The following is a 19,677-nucleotide window of genomic DNA, read 5'->3' on the forward strand; positions in this document are numbered from 1 at the left end:
GTGATGCCAATTCACAAAGGAGGATTAAAGGTTGACACAAGTAATTATAGACCTGTGAGCTTAACTTCTTTTCCAGGAAAATTACTGGAGGCACTAGTTAAAGAAGCACTGCTGGATCATTTAGACAAGACTTCAGTTATAGCTCGTACACAGCATGGTTTTGTTAAGGGGAAGTCTTGCCTGATCAATTTGATTGGATACTATGATGCAGTCACAAAGGAACTGGATGCAGGGAATAACTTTGATATTATATACTTGGATCTTAGAAAAGCTTTTCATACCGTTGCACATGGAAGACTGCTACACAAATTGGAGCAGTGTGACATTGGAGGCAAATTGCTGCTATGGATAAAAGGGTGGTTGAGGGGGAGAAGACAGAGAGTGGTAATCAATGGACACTGCTCATCGTGGACTAATGTTATTAGTGGAGTCCCTCAGGGCTCAGTGTTGGTTCCATTATTGTTTTCTGTATTTATAAATGATATTGATGATGGTATATCAAGCTTAATGTCCAAGTTTGCAGATGATACAAAGGTTGGCAGGGTTGTCACACTACTGACACTATGCTGCTGCAACAGAATCTGGAAAGGTTGAGCAGATGGGCTGAGAAGTGGCAAATGAAGTTTAACATTGACAAATGTAAAGTACTACACATGGGAAACAGCAACCCCAGAGCAACGTATCAACTCTGTGGTACTACACTGACAGTGGTAGAGAATGAAAGGGACTTGGGGGTGGTTGTGCAGGCGGATATGAAGTTCTCTGAGCAGTGCAGATGGGCTGCAAGAGTAGCTCATGGAGTATTGTCAATGATATACAGGAATTTTTCCAGCAGGGATAAGGAGGTGATTATTCCCTTGTATAAGGCAATGGTCAGGCCACACCTAGAGTACGGTATACAGGTCTGGAGGCCTCATTTCAAGAAGGATGTAAAGCTGCTGGAACCGGTACAGAGAAGGGCAACAAGATTAGTGAATGGGAACAAAGGGGTGCTCTTACAAAGAAAGGCTTAAGTTTTGCAAATTACAGTGTCTGGAGACTAGGCACCAGCGAGGTGATCTGATAGAGGTGTATAAAGCCTTGAATGGTTTGAGCATGCTCAATGCTGATGGGATTCTTCCTCTAGCTCAGAATAATCACCTGAGACGGCATAACTTCAAATTGAGGAAAGACACATGTAGAATAGACGTGCGGAAATTTGCCTTTAGCCAGCGGGCGGTTGGTTGGTGGAACAGACTTCCATCCGTTGTCGTGGAGGTTGATAGCCTAAATAAGTTTAAGGCTCAGCTGGACAGGTATTTTGAACGAACAGAGGGGTGAAGTGGAAGTGGGGTTTTTTTGTTTTTTTTTGGCTGATGCTGCATAAGCTTGCTTTCTTGCATCAAATGCCGGTACTAATGCTAATGTAACTCACAAATTCCAGTTAATATCTGAGAAATTAAAATCCCCCATTATAAGACTCCCTGATTTACTGGCCCACTTTATTTTCCTGTACAGTTTTTTATATACTCATCAGAGTCATTAGGCCTATAACACACTCCTACTCTAAATTTTGATCTCCCAGTGCTTATGTCACATCAAACTGACTCTACACTGCACTGTCCAGCGATGTCGACTGGCTTCACTTCCTTGGATTTTATGTGTTTCTTAACTAATAGCATAACCCCTCCTCCATTCCTGCCCTGTCTATCCTTTTTGTACATATTGTACTCCCCAAATTCCAGTTCTGCATTCCTTATATCTGTGTGTGTCACCATGACTCTGATATCCCAACAATATCTGCCTTTGATGTTTTGAGCAATACCTCCAATTCATCAATTTTATTTACCAAACTCCTAGCATTGGGTGTACATGCAGGTATAAATGCACTTGTTCCTATTCTTAGCTACCTAACACAACCCATTAGGCGCCTCCATAGCCAGGTGGGAAAGAGCAGTAGTGCATAGCACACTCTTCTTGATTAGACCGGGGTTCGAGCCCGTCACCACCAAATACGGAGGATCCGGAAAGGTCAGGGAATGACCACCGCATATCCCAGAGCAATATGGCCTTAGTTGCTAATGCTCCTGAAAACCAAATAACAAACAAACAAACACAACCCATGTATTTACTTGTACCGCAATGACTATCAGCAGTCACTGAAAAATCCTGTATCTTGTTTTCCAGGCTGCTGCTCATTCCAATAGAAGCAGTGCAAGAATCACTTTCACCTCTACCAGTGGCTACTGTTAATCTATTAGTCCTTGTATCCCCCCCCCCCAAGCTAGCAGTTTTCTGACCACCTAACACTGCCTCAATGGTATCAGCAAATATTCTTGCACCTTTTCTATTTAAGAGTATCCCATCCCTGTAGAAGCAGTCTCTCCTGTTAACAAGTACTGACCAGGCTGAAAAAAATTCTACCCCTTGAGCCTTGCACAATCTTTCCAGGGCCGAATTTATCGACAAGGCTCTCATCATATACTCCCTATCGTGTCTGGGCAGAATTGCTGACACTTTCAAATTCAACCCTAATTCACGGTTTTTTTTCAACAGTGACCTGTAATTACTTGTTAAGTAATTCCGCCGGTCTCCTACTCTTAATATCATTAGTGCCAATGTGTACAACTATATCACCTTTTGTGCTCTTAAAAGATGATATCTGCTCTACAACGTCATCAACCTTTGCCCTTGACAGACATACCCTGGTCCTGTTCCACCTATCCTTTTTACAAAGCATGTTCCCCATTTCCCTGACAATAGAGTCACCCACAACTACTAGTTCCTGTGGGACTAGCACATTCTGCCTTGGGGGTTGCCACTGTGTTGTATGATGACCAAGTGCAAGCTGTGGCTTTGATGTGGGAAGCTGAGAGCCTGATGGGGCCCCTCAATTTAGATCCTTCGAGGGCATCCACACTGTCCTTCAAGCTCTCATATAGGCCCATAACAACGCTAAGTTGTCGCCTGATTTCCTTACACTCCTTACATCACGCACACACACAAAGACATCCCCCATGGCAGTATCATGTCCCGTACCCGATTGCTCCACAAACATCAAACAAGTAGTGCATTTTAGTAGGCTGTGATTCAGAGGGCAACTGTCCCCCTCAGTTCTCCCCTGAGCCACAGCACTTCCATTAGCTTGGGCCTATTGATTTTCTGCTCTGAGTCATGATTTCGATTTTATTTCAATAAAATTTCAATTTCAGTAGAAAATTATAACCCTAAACTTGTATCCCAACACAGTTATAATGCTATATATATTTTTCAGTATTGAGTATTATCTACTAGTTCCGTTTATATAACTTCCGTATCAAGTTATGTATTAATTAATTATGTTACGTTTGTAATCTAAGTCGTTATATGTATTTAGTTAAAAAGTACAATTTAATTGACAATGAAGAGATTGACAATGACAAGATTAATAGATTTTACTGATTAATTGACAATATTATATTATATACTATACTATACTAAGCTTACGCTATCTAGTTTGGGATATAACGTATCGTATAACAATGGCGGAAAGTTACGAACAGTAAATCTACAGACACTTATGTATTAATTAACTTCCAAATCTCGCTGTCTCAATTCAGAATAAACTAAGGATCCTGACTAGGTCTATAAGCTACTTATAGAAAACAATTTAATATAACAATTGGTCAATAAAGCTGCTAAATATGGCTAAAAAACTTCTCGTTCAACAGAGCTGCAACTTGTAACACGTGGATTTGATACCCTTACCGATACTAAGTAATACCTACAAAATCTCTGTCTAAGTTAAACTTTAAACTAAGTATCGTAACTAGGAATATAAAGCCACTCTAGAAAATACGTTAATATGCCAATTTAAACTAATAAAACAGAACAAACTTCTCTATTCCAGGAGCAGTAAAAACTTTACCTGCACAAGGCTACTCTCGTTCAAACACTGATTCAGATTCAGCGAAAGCTCTTTTCATGTTCAGGTTTCTTTTGATAAGAAGCACAAAACCACTACCCCCTCATGTATTCCCTATCTTTCCTAAATACATTATACCTACCATAGCGAAACTCATCATCCCCAATTTCTTTGGCACCACATTTCTGTTAGTCCTATTATGTCAGCATTAGTTGTCCTAACCAGGAGTTCAAATTCAGCCATTTTATTAATGGCACTCCTGACATTACTGTAGATGTAGCTAAGACTAAGTATTCTTCTGTAGTTTACTACCCTGACACACCACTTGAAGTTATTTAGGCTTGTTTCCCGATCTTTCTCATCCCTCTCATTTGAAACTTTACTACCCTCAGAATATCTCACACCCCTTGAATTTATTTAGGCTTGCTTACCTGTCTTTCTCATCCCTTTCATTTGAAACTTTGCTACCCTCAGAATATCTTGCCAACATCGGCTGTTGTGGCACAAACAAGATTTCTTGAGGTAAGTGCAAGCATTATTTTGATCTACTGTATATCATCAGATAAATGCGGATCTATATTACCCTTTCCCCAAACTAGTAGTTTCCCTGAACTCTTAAGGTATCCTCAGCGATACTGGCAAAAGTTGCTGTACCAGATGAATATCATCTGGTACAGCAACTTTTGTTCAAATGAATATCATCACCGCTACAAAATAGATTCCTTCTACCTATAAGTGTGAGTCACACTATTAAAAAATTCTATCCTGTCGTCTTCCACATTTCCTGAAGTCCTGAGTTAATCCACAAGGCTTTCAGCATATAATCTCTTTTATTTTGTCCAGGTAGAATTGCAGACACATACACATTATGATCTAACTCATGGCATTTTTCAGCATGGTCCTATATTTATTCAACAAGCCTAAATAACTTGAAGGGGGTTGAGTCAGGGTAGTATATAACTTCAAGGACTCTGTCACAATTATTCCAAAAACTAACCTAGTACGAAGTTCTGAAATGTGCAGCCCCCATGTGCTCTATGTGTGCACTGGTTAATGCCCAATCAATGAATTGTTCAAAATTCTTTGGGTTATTGATGGGATTTGAACTCCGGTCTTTGCCGTCTGCCATGTGAAGGATAGAGATTCTACCAACAGTGCTACCAATGAGGGATAGCACTGTTCGTAGAAATCTGGAACATTTTTTAATCTGGAAATATTAACAAAACAGTCTGAATTATACATTGTTGATTTTTTTAAATCAATATTTCATAATTTTCATATCAGTTAACTGGTTCCTCATCAGAAAACAGGTGGTCTCTGGTCACAACTTGCAGGCAAAAGTAATACTAAAGAAAATGTATGATGTAAGTTATCATGTGATATATGAAGTCAGTTTTCAAAGTTTTAATATAGCTAAAGCTGTCTATTTTGCCTGAGTGTTTTCTTTAGAGACCACCTCCTATTTCATGGACCAGTAAGGCCCCCCCTCATACAGGCTGCTATAGCAGTCTCATGCTTTAAGCAAATGACCAGTAAAACCTTTGTCAAGGCTATCTCCTTGAAAGTAGTAGTAGTAATGGCAAATAATGCAAGAAAGCAAGCTTATATAGCAGTAGCCAAAGAAAAAAAGAAAAACACAGTTCACCCATTCGTACCCTCCAAGAATTTTTCTAGTTCTCCTTGAATTTATTCAACCCATCCAGTTCCACAACAGCAGATGTAAGCCTATTCCAACAATAAACCACCCACTGGCTGAAGACAAACACTTCCGCATATCTATCCTGTAACCATTGCTCCTCAACTTGAATTTATGCACCTTCATGTGTGTAGTCTCAGAAAGTGGAAGAATACCATTAACATTCACTTACTCAAAGGCTTTAAACACCTCAATCAGATCTCCCCTTAGGTGCATAGTCTCCAGCAGAACTGAAATCTTTCTGATTAATGGCAACTTTTTTTTTTTTCCCTTCACCAGTTGGCACCTCCGTAGCCAGGTGGGCAGGAGCGGCAGTACATAGCACATGCTTCTTGATTAGACTGGGGTTCGAGCCCGCAACCACCAAATATGGAAGATGCAGAAAGGTCAGGGAATGACCACCGCATATCCCCGGAGCAATATGGCCTTAGTTGCTAATGCTCCTAAAAACCAAATAACAACAACAACCTTCACCAGTCTGGTTGCTGTTTTCTGCACCTGTTCCAGCAGATGTAAGATCTCCTGTATACAAGATGCAGCCTAACCATGGCCTTATACAAAGGTATAATAACCTCCTTATCCCTACAAAGTTTCTGTACATCATTGACTGCACAATTCCCCCAATTTCTTTTTCATTCTCTACTACCATGAGTCTAGTACTGCCTGAGTTATGCACAATTGATGCTACTCTGGGGTTACTGCTATCCATGTGCAGTATGTTGCATTTGTCAATGTTAAACTTCAACTGCTATTTCTCAGCCCATCGACCCAGTTTTCCTAGATCCTATTGCAGTAGCTCACCCTGATGATTATTGTTAACCACCTTGCTAACCTTTATATCATCTGCAAACTTATAGACATTGTCTGGTAAACCTTCATCAGTATCATTCAAGATCTTCCAGTTAGCCTTAATTTTGTTATAGTGGATTTATTATATGTATATGAATATTTCAGATATTATTTATTGTAATTTTTTGTCAGTGACAAAACTTATTATTACAAACCAAAAAAAAAAAAACTATTTAAACTTTTCTTTTTCTCCAGCCACTTATTGGTCATAATATGTTGTCGGATCTCCTTTTAATGTATAATCAGTTTTATAGACCATTACCAAGTAAGTGCCAAATATGTACAGTAAAATTTGGTATTATAGACATCTGATTATTAGAGGGATATTTTTTTAGTGCTTTTTTGTTATGTGAAAATATAAAATTTCTACTTGATTCTTGACAAAAATGTGCAATATATCTCTTTCTTTTTTCTGTTTAGATGGTGCTTTAGTGAGATTTTAATTTGCAATTTTTCCAATTTTTTATAATATGTGTTCATATGTGGGAACAAACTTATAAGTGCAGCCGTTTTTGAATATTTCTCAGCATTAATTATTTATTTTTTTTTTTTTTCACTTAATAAGGTCAAATGATGCAGGGAAGTGGATTTTTATTGTATTAGTCAAAAATAAATGAATGATAATAATATTAAATAAAATGAAACATAACATTTATACTGTTGTCATTCCAATAAAGTAACCACTCAATTGTTTTGAATTAATATTAGTAGTGACAAATAGTGCAAGAAATCAACATTATAAGAAGCATCCTTCATACTTGCCAAGGAATGCACATCAGTAGACAAGTTGGAAGATTTAATAGAACAATTTTCAGGAAACTTGCCTAAACTTGCAGGTGTCTCCCAAGTTTCAGAACTATGCCAGTTATAGATGTGATAGAAGTAGCATTACTCTCGCAGAGGAGTTGTTATTCTGACTGGATGTAATACCCCATGAAGACCTATATCTCTCCACATTAGCTCAGAGGTAGTGGCAATATGCATTGTTATTGGGGTTAGTTTACCCATGGCTTCTGTATACATTCCAAACCAAATTTTTCATGTTCCCATATTTATCTCAATCATATAGTAGCTCAGCTTAGACTTTGACTTTGTATCCTGAGTTATCTGAATGGCCATCATCCATTATGGGAATACCCTTATATGGATACTAAGAGTCATTTAATAGAATCATTACTTAGTGATCACCAACTTATGCTGCTTAGCACAGGATCATATACCCATATTCATTTACCAACAGGTATTACCCCTTCTCTGAACCTTTACATCTGCTCCCTTTCAAGGTATCGGTATCCAAGTATGGAGTGGAGTGGTCAGTACTGAGTAATCTGCACAACTGTGATTACTTCCCTGTTATCTATAAAATCCAAATATAATTAATCTCTTATCCCCAGTGGTGAGCTATAGTGGGCTCGCAAGAGCCCATTGTTATTTTTTTTAAAATTTGCGAACCCGTTGTTGAAATGATCATTTATTTTACAAATGAAATCCTGAATGCAATTATTGAGTATCCAGAGCCTAAAGTATGGTGGGGCGAGCGGGATCCCATCCCCACCATTTTAATGGCGCAATCAATCATGTATTTTAAAATTGCTTAATTTTTGATTTAATTACAGTCGGACCTCTGTTTAACCAACTTCTTTATACCGAATTTTTTTAAATTCCTCTTGGTAATTACATTTAAAATACAGTAGTTTCCATAGAACAAAAATAATTTCCATGTAACAAACGGATTAGGACAGACAACTTTGTATGCATTGTTCTCACCTTTGGCCTTTAGGTAATTAGAAAGTGCGAAGCTGACCGGGCTAGCCGGGTGGGTAAAGTGCCTGCCTGGCAACCCAAAGGTCGTGGTTTCGATTCCTGCCTCGGGCTTGGATCAGAGTACTGCAAAAATCTTGGGAGGTGCATTATGGCCACAGAAGCCTATGCGCCAACAACTACCAAAAAAAAAAAAAAGAAAGTGCGAATTAAGGGTGAAAGGGATTACCATTTCACAATGTTAGTGGTGTCCATAAAACCTACAGTCACATACCGAGAAGTCGCGCTAGTCAATATGCTTTCCCATAGCCAGTCAGAGGATTAAGAAGATTCTCGACACGGATTATAGCCTCTGGTCAACCTGTGTTGTGGTTCCCCTTTACTCCGATAAACTGGCATATGTTTTTTGGAGAAATGAGTGATCCAAGTGATCCACGCCTTCCAGTAAATTTCTCCTTTCTATGTTTACATGGTCACAGTAGCAACATGGGGGGGGGGATTGAGGAAACTAAGATATTATATAAACTCTAAGTTGGCAGATTTTGAAACTTCGTCGAGGCTTTCACTGTGTAGAACATGTTCTAAAATATAATGGCTTACATGCAACAATTAAAAAAAAAAAAAAAAAACTGTATCCATTATATCACCAAGCTCCAAAAAAACAGCACGAATTAAAGATGATTGCTAAAGAACTTGATATGGAAACTACAAAGATCGGTCGTGTGTTCAGGCTGCGAAGAGTAGCTTGCGGATGGTAATTGCGGGTTAAGGGAATTATCCTGAATTGTGCAAACATTTTGAATCAGAAGTTAAATATTCGGCATTGTTAAATCTGAATTTCTTAACTGTTTAGCACTAATGATTGACATCCTGCAGGAGCTCTCTTACCTTTCAGAAGCTTTACAGAATCACTATGGTAAAAGTAGATAAATTAGTTATTCGAACTATCAATGCTGTTGCTAATTTGAAAAATTATGAAGCTAAAATTGAAAGAATGTTGAAGTGGAAAGAATTTGAATGAATCAAAATCGAAAGTAAGAACAGTAAAATTACCTCGTGACAAGTTATTAAATGCATTGTTTTATCCTAAAGGATAAGTTATTAATGCAACAGAGAGTGATTTTAAATAAAATAATGATACCTTTGAAAGAAATTTGAAGGAAGTTTTAAACATATGCTACCTGAAAGCGTTGAATATGAAAGAACTTCCATCTCAGTGGCAAGACAGTGAAAACAGAATAACAAATTTGTTTTCTGATAAAATATGAAATAAAAATGAATGATTTTAGAAATTTTTACGAAGCCAGTTTTATCTTTAATATTAAGTGAAATTCCCTTTTTAATTAAGAAAGCCAGAAATATCTTTGAAACCATTGCGATTAGCAGTGCTGGAGCTGAGCGAGCTTTCAGCACAATGAATAATACTGAGTGAATGAATGAATAATGTTGACAATTAAATACGTTGCAGATTATGATGACCCTAAATCTAAATGGAAAACCATTGCTTCAATTTGATCCGGATAGTTATGTGAAATCATACCTCCGTAATAATAGCTCAGCTATGGAGCAAAGAAGAAGATCGAAAACAAATATTAATAAAGAAGTAAATTGTCAATTTTTAGAATAAAATTTTCTTGAATATTTGTGCAATATTTTTTTCATGTAATCTGTGATTTTTGTGTACCTTTTCTAGAACAGTTCATTTTTTATGTAATATTTGTTTTTATATTCTAGAATGTTTTGTGATAATTCGTTATTTGTAATATGTGAAATATTTCATGTTATTTTTTTATTTGCAATATTAAAATTTTATTATGAAAAAAAAAATTAATCCATTATATTTCCCTAATTGTAAAAAAAAAAAGAATAAAAAAGTCGCACGCCTAGTAGATGGTTTTATGTGAAACATCCTTCATGTTTCTTTTAGATATGTTGATTTGTATATATTGATTATGAAATAAAAGAGCTTTTGTATTGTAAAAATTTAATTGATCAATCACAAATTTCCATAATTTCTGGAAGACAAGATCATCATCATCGTCATCAGCCATTTTCAATCCACTGCAGGATGAAGGCCTCTCCAGCAACTTTCCAGTTCCTTCTGTTTTGAGCACTGGCCATCCATTTACTACCCAAAAACTCATGAATTTCATCTATCCATCTCCGACTTTGTCTTCTGGGTTTTCTTCTAGCTCCTCTTGGATACCATTCTGTTATTTTCTTAGTCCATCTGTCATCGTGTCTTCAAGCTATGTGTCCCGCCCAAGACCATTTTAGTTCTTTAGTTTTGATAAGAATGTCCTTTACTTGAGTTTGCTGCCTAATCCATGTGTTTCTCTTCTTATCTAACAGTCTGATTCCCAATATAATTCATTCCATTCCATATAATTGGATACCATTCTGTTATTTTCTTAGTCCATCTGTCATCATGTCTTCAAGCTATGTGTCCCGCCCAAGACCATTTTAGTTCTTTAGTTTTGATAAGAATGTCCTTTACTTGAGTTTGCTGCCTAATCCATGTGTTTCTCTTCTTATCTAACAGTCTGATTCCCAATATAATTCATTCCATTCTTCGCTGTGTAGTTCTCAGCTTCTCTTCCATTCTTTTGGTGAGTGCTCAAGTTTCGCTTCCATAAGTCATGGTGAGGAGTATACATTGATTCATTATTTTATGTTTCAGACAAACTGGGATATTGCTCTTCAGTATGTGACTATATTTCCTGAATGCTATCCATCCAAAATTTATTCTTCTCTTGACTTCCAGCCATTTATCATTATTACAGCTAATAACTTGTCCCAGATAAGTATATGACTCCACCTTTTCAATTACTGCGCCTTCAATCATTATTTCCCGTTCTGTGGCATACTTGTTCATCATTACTTTTGTTTTAGCCATATTCATCTTTAGTCCAAAATCCTTACTAACTGTGCATAATTGATTAAGATTTTCCTCTGATTCTTTGGGATCGTGGCTTATAACCACAATGTCATCTGCAAATCGTAAATGATTTAGGTATTCTCCGTTCACATTGACTCCTTTCTGTGACTAGTCTAATCCTCTGAAAGCTTCCTCAAGGGCAGCAGTAAACAGCTTCGGAGATATTGTGTTCTCCTTGTCGAACTCCTTTCTCAATTTTAAATTTGCTACTGTCTTTGTCTAGTCTAATAAAGGAGGTAGCACTCTCATATATTTTCTTCAAAATCATAATATATGGGGTATCTATGCCTTGTCTTTCCAGTGCCCGAAACATTGCCTTATGCTGTATGGAGTCAAATGCCTTTTCATAATCCACAAATACCAGGCATAATGGTGTTTTATATTCATTTGCTTTCTCTATTAGCTGTGACATTACGTGAAGGTGATCCATAGTTGAGAATCCTGTCCTAAAGCCAGCTTGCTCTTTCGGTTGATTCTCATCAAGTATTCTTTCTAATCTGTTAGTAATGACCCTTGTGAACAACTTGTAGATGTGGGATAACAAGCTAATTGGTCTATAATTTCCAATTTGTGATTTATCTCCTTTCTTATGCAGCAAAACTATGATTGCATTATTCCACTGCTTAGGCGTCACACCTTTTCTAATGCACTTTGTGAAGAGCCTTGCCAGTTTTTGTGTTATGTCTCTTCCTCCCAATTTTAACAACTCTACAGTAACTTCATCTTCCCCTGCGGCTTTCTGATTCTTCATTTTCTTCAATGCATGTTCTACCTCATCAGGAAGAATATCGGGTATGTCGTATGTGTTGCTACTTTGCAATCCATCTTCCCCACTGCTGGTATCATTCCCTCGCTCCTTGTATGATTCTCTATAGTAGTCTTCTGCTATTTGAATTATGCTTTCTCTGCTGTTTATAAGTACACCATCGCTATTCTTCAGTTTCAGTATCATTTGTCCTTCTGTATTACTGCTCATGGCTGTTGATTTAAATCCTTTGTTTTCCCTTAATGCTTGTTCTACTTTTGTTGTGTTAAATCTTCTTATGTGCTCTCTGAGTCTCTTTCTAATGGCTTTGCATAACTCAGTATACTCAATTTTCTTGCTGTCAGTGTTTTTGTTGCTCTTCATTTGTCGTCTTCGGTTCATCATGACAAGTGTTTCTTGACTAATTTTTCTTCTTTGGATTTCTGTTTCCCTATAGGTTTCTTGGGCTTTATCACTTTCAGAAAGTTGTAATATTCCTCATAGATATCTTGGTCCTGAGCAGTCTGCAGAAGCTCAAACTTGTTTTTAAGTTCCAGTACATACTGCTTTTCTCCTCCTCTGTTATCTCAAAGACCTTTGTATTATTTACTCGAGTCAGTTTTTTCCTTTCCTTTCCTACATCTATATCAAGTGTACATCTTACCATTCTGTGATCACTTCCAACATTTACCTTATTCAGGACGGTAATATCATTCACAATATATCTTCTGTTAGTGAGGATGAAGTCGATTTCATTAGTTGTTAGAAGACAAGATACAATGGATTTATGATAACTAAAGTAAGAGACATATATTTGCTATTGCAACGTATCTAAATGTCGGGGCACCTAACAATGGAATGTTAGGTGCCCCGAACAGCTGCATATATGAAAATACGAGACGAAATAAGATATTGTTGACAAATCTTTGTATTGTTGCAGTCATATGACAAATACTTGCAATCATACATACTGCAGTAGTAACTGCAGGAAGTATGATTGTGACGTCATACTATTCAAAAATTCCAAAAAGTTAGAACTTGAGATATCGTACTGATCACGAAAAATGCATCATGCGCTCTAATCTAATCATACTACTAGTGAGTGCTCCACACAGACTAGTAGTCTGAGTGTGCAAAGCGCCTCTGGCAGATGCTTCAAGTGACGTCACTTCCATGACTGATCAGATTTACTCAGTAGGTACCCCCCAAAGGTTGTTTCACATCAAAAAGTCGGCAAAAGTGGGTGGGAGCCCATTGTTAAAGTATTCACAGCTCACCACTGCTTACCCCACATGTATTACCTAGAAATTTTATAAAGCAGATTAGACTAATTACAAAAAACATCTGATTTGATGATCAGATAATTCTCTCCATGTCCATTGAAGATAATACTGTGACATCACTAAGTATTATGAACTGCTTCTGTAATGATACTAAAATCATGGTGAATAGACCATGAGTCTGCAGTTCCTGGTGGAACAGAGACTGCATATACATTTTAGCAAAGAAGCAATGAGTAAGTACCTTGTTACTTTCTTACCAAATTGAGGAAAATTAAAGCATAGAATCAATTCTGCAAGTGCAACCTCATCAATTACAACAGCTTCAAAGCTGAAATACAAGTTTCCAGGAAAGTTAAACAAGATTTTTGGAAAACATTTGTTTCTGCTATTACCAAAGACAGTTTCATAACTAATCTGAAGATGAATACAGTAATACCCCGACTTACGCTACCCCGACTTACGCGAACTCGGAGTTACGCGGTTCCTGATTTTTTCGTTCGGCAACCCTGCCGCCCACTATCTTCAAGGTCGTTTTTCATATGTTATCGATATACGGTGCGACGGCGGAGAATGAGAGCGAAAGATGAACAAAATTCAACTTTGCTGCTTTTATGTTTTTTATATCAGTGAAGGAGAAACACATTTCACCATAATAACGTAAAAACCAACACAATTCCAGCTATCGGTATAATCGCAAATGCAATTAGATCGAGTTTACTACCAGTTTATAACAGATTTCACTAGCAGAAACGCAACTGGATTTTTATTGTTTTATGGTAGTAACCCCTAGAAATGTGAGGTGTTAATAGTGTATCTCTGCCTTTATGGTGTTGTTTATTCAGTTGCTACATGCGCGCAGCTTTGTTTATGCGTATCAAGCGTGCCTCCTCGTTTTGTAATTGTGATTTATTCCCTAAAAATGAGTAAAATACTTAATTAAAAGGTGTGAAAAGGAAGCGTCCTGGTGAAGACACTGCAGATTCAGAGAGAAAAAGAAAAGCAATTATCGATAAACAGAGGCGGACTGGGTCAAAAATTCCTACCCGGGAAAATTTATAATGGCCTCATACTATGGTTTATGGCCAAAATCACACTGGCCCACTGGGGTTTCCCTGGTAAGGCTTATGGCCAGTCCGCCTCTGTCGATAGAGAAAAAAATATGAAATTGTGAAACGCTTTGAGCGAAATGAAAGACCATGTGATATTGCACGTGCTACAGGCCTAAACGAAGCAACGGCGAAAAGCACATGACAATTGCAAACTTGACAGGTTGAAAATTGAAAAGGGCTGAATTGTAAAGGGCTTAAAAATTTTAGAAAACATAGACTCCAACGAAGAACGCGTTATAGCTACAAAGCAAGGAATAAAAAAATTATTAGCTTGCTACGAAGAAATTCTGCGTGAAAAAAAGAACGCGCTGTGTCGTCAGACGAATTTGTTAGATTTTATGAAGCCATCGACATCGAAATAACTTTTTAACGTAAGTCATTTGTTTTTTTAATACATATTTTGTATTAATATGTATAAAGAACTGCAATTTTATTAATATTTTTCTTCTAAACTAGTGTTTTTGTTAGTCCTTGGTCCCAATTAAGCAAAATTTATATGTATTTATATGCAAAGTTGTACCCCGACTTACGCGAATTCGACTTACGCGATTTTCGTCGGACCCACCTATCGCGTAACTTCGGGGTATTACTGTACAGGCTTTGAATTGTAAATATCGGAGGACCTCAACAATCCTTCACTGGAGAAATAGTGAGTTATCCTCTCCTGTTGAAATAGAATACATCTTAGCTGATTCTTTCTTTGAAATATCACTTCTACTACATATTACTCATATTTTCAAGGGCACATAATGCAAGAAAGCAAGCTTATATAGCATCAGCCAAAAAAAAAAAAAAAAACACACACACACACACCCTTCTCATTTCACCAATCCACTTGCTCCAAATGTAGTAGTAGTAGTAGTGGCAAGTGATGCAAGAAAGCAAGTGTATGAGCTTATGCAGCATCAGCCAAAAAAAAAAAAAAAAAAAAATCACACCATTCCCTCCAAATGCCTGTCCAGTTCCTCCATAAATTTATTCAACCTATCACCTATCATCTTTTAAGGTCACAAAAGGTGATATAGGTGTACACGTTGGCACTAATGATATTAAGAGTAGTAGACTGGTGGAAATTACTTAACACGTACAGGTCACTGTTGAAAAAAAGCCATGAATTAGGGTTGAATTTGAAATGTCTGCAATTCTGCCCAGACACGATAGGAGGGAGTATATGATGAGAGCCCTGTCGATCAATTCGGCCCTGGAAAGATTGTGCAAGGCTCAAGGGGTAGAATTTTTTTCAGCCTGGTCTGTGCTTGTTAACAGGAGAGACTGCTTCTACAGGGATGGGATACACTTAAATAGAAAGGGTGCAAGAATGTTTGCTGATGCTATCGAGGCAGTGTTAGGTGGGTCGGGAAACTGCTAAATTGGGAGGATACAAGAACTAATAGATTAACAGTAGTTACTGGCAGAGGTGAAAGAGATTCTTGCACTGCTTCTATTGGAATGAGTAGCAGCCTGGAAAATAAGATGCAGGATATTTCAGAGACTGCTCGGAGTCATTAGGGTACAAGTAAACACATGGGTTGTGTTAGGGTAGCTAAGAAAAAGAACAGGTGCATGTATACTTGCGTGTACACCAATGCTAGGAGTTTGGAAAATAAATTTGATGAATTTGAAGTATTGCTCAAAGCATCAAAGGCGGATATTGTTGGGATATCAGAGACGTGGTGTCACACAGATATAAGTAATGCAGAACTGGAATTTGGGGAGTACAACGTCTACAGAAAGTCTAGGAAAGGAGGAGGGGTTATGCTATTAGTTAAGAAACACATAAAATCCAAAGAAGTGAAGCCAGTGGACATCGCTGGACAGTGCAGTGTCTAGTCAGTTTGGTGTGACATAAGCATTGGGAGATCAAAATTGAGAGTAGGGGGTGTGCTATAGGCCTAATGACGCTGATGAGTGTAATAAGAAACTGTACAGGGAAATAGAGTGGGCCAGTAAATCAGAGAGTCTTATAATGGGGGATTTTAATTTCCCAGATATTGACTGAAATTTGGAGTCTGGTCACTCACACACTAGCAAGGCTTTTGTGGATTTATTGGATGATTGTTTTCTACATCAGCATGTTCGGGAGGTAACTAGAGGGAGGAATACTCTTGATTTGATTATCAGTAGTGATTCTTCATGCATTAAGAATCTGCAGATACAGGAACCACTAGGTGGCAGTGATCACACTGTGCTGAAGTGGGATTTACTCAAGGAGGTAACTACCATCAGGGGTAAAGGGAAAGATTATTGCTTTCGTAAAGGCGACTACAATGGTCTGAGACAGTATTTAAATTCTATACAGTGGGACCAACTGATGATGTTACCAACAGCAAACTCAAAATGGGAAGCATTCAAAGAACTCATCTTGGAAGCTACTAGGCTTTACATACCAACTAAGAAATATTGTTCAATGTTCAGGTCTAAATGGATGTCAGATGAACTAATGAGACATATGGCAGAGAAGAAAAATGCATGGGATACATAAAAATTAACATGTGACGCAGAAGCCTATGATAGATATAAGTTGATCTGTAAGAAATCTTTGGCAAGGGTTGCAAGGAAAAACAGCAAGGAGTTCTTTACTTATGTAAACTCTAGAAGGAAGGGGATGAATCAGATTGGTCCACTTGATATCGATGGTTCACCTGTTCATGATCCTGCTCAGGTAGCTAACAAACTAAATCAATATTTTGCATCTACATTCACTCACGAGGAGTTATTCAGGAAGGGGAATGCCATAGATGAAGTAAATACTGGCAGTGAGCTAGATGATCTTGTAATAATTGAGAGTAAAGTGGAGGAGAAATTGTTGAAGATAAATACAAGAAAGGCACCTGGGGTGGACGGGGTCTATCCTGTTATATTAAAGGAGGCAGCAAAGGAAGTAAGCAATCTGTTAGCCAATATTATGAGAGCTTCCTTAGACTCAGGGGAGGTACCCACAGACTGGAGATGTGCAAATGTAACCCCAATTCACAAAGGAGGAACAAAGGCTGACACAAGTAATTATAGACCTGTGAGTTTAACTACTGTTCCAGGAAAATTAATGGAAACACTGGTTAAAGACGCACTGCAGGATCACCTTGACAAGAATTCAGTTATAGCTCAGACACAGCATGGTTTTGTTAAGGGAAGGTCTTGCCTGACCAATTTGTTCGGATACTATGATGTAGTGACAAAAGAATTGGATGCAGGGAATAACTTTGATATTATATATTTGGATCTTAGAAAGGCTTTTGATACTGTTGCACATGGAAGACTGCTGCACAAATTGGAGCATTGTGGCATTGGTGGCAAATTGTTGTTATGAGATACTTGTTCCCATTATATAACTTCAGATTCATTACCTGGTCTTGTTTTCCTCTCTGTACATTCAAGTGCATGTTCTGTCCAAGAGATCTACTCTCAGTGTGACATTTATTTGCCCTGAAAATAAATACCATGATGCAGGTCTTCCCAAATATGGGTGGAGGCCTGCATGTACACAGATGACCTTACTATATCCTCTCAGAACATAAATAAGATAGAGTGTCAGCTCCAACTGTCAATAAATAAGTGGAATGCTGGAACTGAGAAAATTATTATTGATTTTCTGACTAAAAATCCACTGCTATCCATCTCTGCAAAAGATGTACATTATACCCCGACTCTAATTTGCAGATAAAGAATAATGTTATTCCAGTTTCAAATACCATTAATTTTTTAGGATAAATAGACAGTTAACTTAGCTTTCATGCATATGTAACATGACTTTGCACCAACTGCTTACAAAAACTAATCATCCTTCAAACAGTATTAGCTGCAGTATCTTGGTTATTTTATTAATTTTACATATAATTAATTTATAAAACTTTGATATTAATTTTTGGAACTAAAATGGTAGTACTGTAAAGACGAAATGCACAAGGAGCATAAATTTAAATTTGAAAAGGATCGTTGCAGAATAGATGTGCTTAAATTCGCTTTCAGCCAGAGAGTAATCAGTTTTGGAATAAACTTCTGTGTAATGTTTTTGGAGGTGGTTAGTTTAAATAAACTGATGGAAGGTTTGATAAATTACTGGAAGGAGTGGGGTAATTATTTCTTTTGTTTTCTTTTAAGGTGCATTATAAGCTTTCTTTCTTTGCATCTTGTTGTCTTCTTGTATTCTGTATATTGAGAAAAGGTTAATGGGAGTCATGAAAATTTTTTTGTATTGTTTTAGACCTTTTTCAGTTATACTGTTGTATCTTTGTTCTTCTCAGTATTAGAATTCAGTGATTTGATTTGGGGTTTTGGAAATTCACTAACCTGAAATACTTGAATATTATAAGATATGGGGGCGCCTCCGTAGCCAGGTGGGAAGGAGCAGCAGTGCGTAGCATATGCTTCTTGATTAGACCGGGGTTCGAGCCCGTCACCACCAAATACAGAGAATGCAGAAAGGTCAGAATGACCACCGCATATCCAGGGGCAATATGGCCTTAGTTGCTAATGCTCCTAAAAAACCAAATAAAAAAATAAAATAAGATATGGGGGGGGGAGAAAAAGATATCGGGTCCTTTTTAAAGATCTCTGAAGCAAATATTATTCACAGAATATATATTATTCTATCTGCTTTTTGTATATATTATTTACCTATTAAAACTTTTGATCTCAATTTTTTTTTGATTATGTATTATATTGGATTTGGCAAACTAGCATACACTTCATTACTTACTCTCTTCACACAAACTAAATCTGAATCTTTTTCTTGACTTCGTTAACTATTCAGTTAGATATTAAACTGATGATTTAACATTTTGTATATCATTATATAAGCTCAGGATATCCATCTTCAAAAACCATTCAGGGGTCATATTGTATTTTATTATGAGCTTCATTATACTTCTACATATTCCTCTGAGATTCTAGGGATTTATTTCTGAATGGGAATTGAATGATTTTATGATAAGAAGAAGAAAGTGGAATGTATGTTATTGGAATTAAAAGTGATAAGGCATCTAGGACTGAGGGTATCTGTCCAATTGTATTGAAAGAAGCAGCAAAAGAGGTAAGCAAACCCTTATCCATAATTACAAAACCATCCTTAGATTCAGGTTGCTCTAAAGGTGCTCTGCAGAGAGGTCAAGTAAAAAGGCCTCTCTCACTCACAAAGGGAACAAATGGTGAAGGGAGTAATTACAGCCTATAAGCTTTATTCTGTGCCAGAGGATATAAGCAGTGTTGGTGATTAAAGCACTAATGAAGGATTATCTCAATAGGAACACAGTTATTAGTATTACTAATAGTGAATGATGCAAAGAAGCCAGCTTATATAGCATCAGCAAAAATAATAATCATAATAATAAAAAAATAAAAACTACCCACCTCATTTCTCCAGCCCTTCTAAAAATTTGTCCAATTCTTTCTTAAATTTATTCAAACTGCACGTCTC

General features: G+C 37.2%; 1 protein-coding gene across 1 annotated transcript in view; it reads left to right on the forward strand.

Annotated features, from left to right (window-relative positions):
• Positions 1–19,677, forward strand: part of LOC150076556 (pre-piRNA 3'-exonuclease trimmer-like) — a 242,892-nt gene that overhangs the window by 45,211 nt on the left and 178,004 nt on the right. The window contains exon 4 of the mRNA XM_090387382.1: positions 6,624–6,693. Within this exon, the coding sequence (XP_090243508.1) occupies positions 6,624–6,693 (70 nt within the window). The remainder of the gene's footprint in view (positions 1–6,623; positions 6,694–19,677) is intronic.

This window comes from Mastigoproctus giganteus, chromosome 13 (genome assembly GCF_048544385.1).
Source record: "Mastigoproctus giganteus isolate SK-2022 chromosome 13, ASM4854438v1, whole genome shotgun sequence".
Classification (NCBI taxonomy): Eukaryota; Metazoa; Arthropoda; class Arachnida; order Uropygi; family Thelyphonidae; genus Mastigoproctus; species Mastigoproctus giganteus.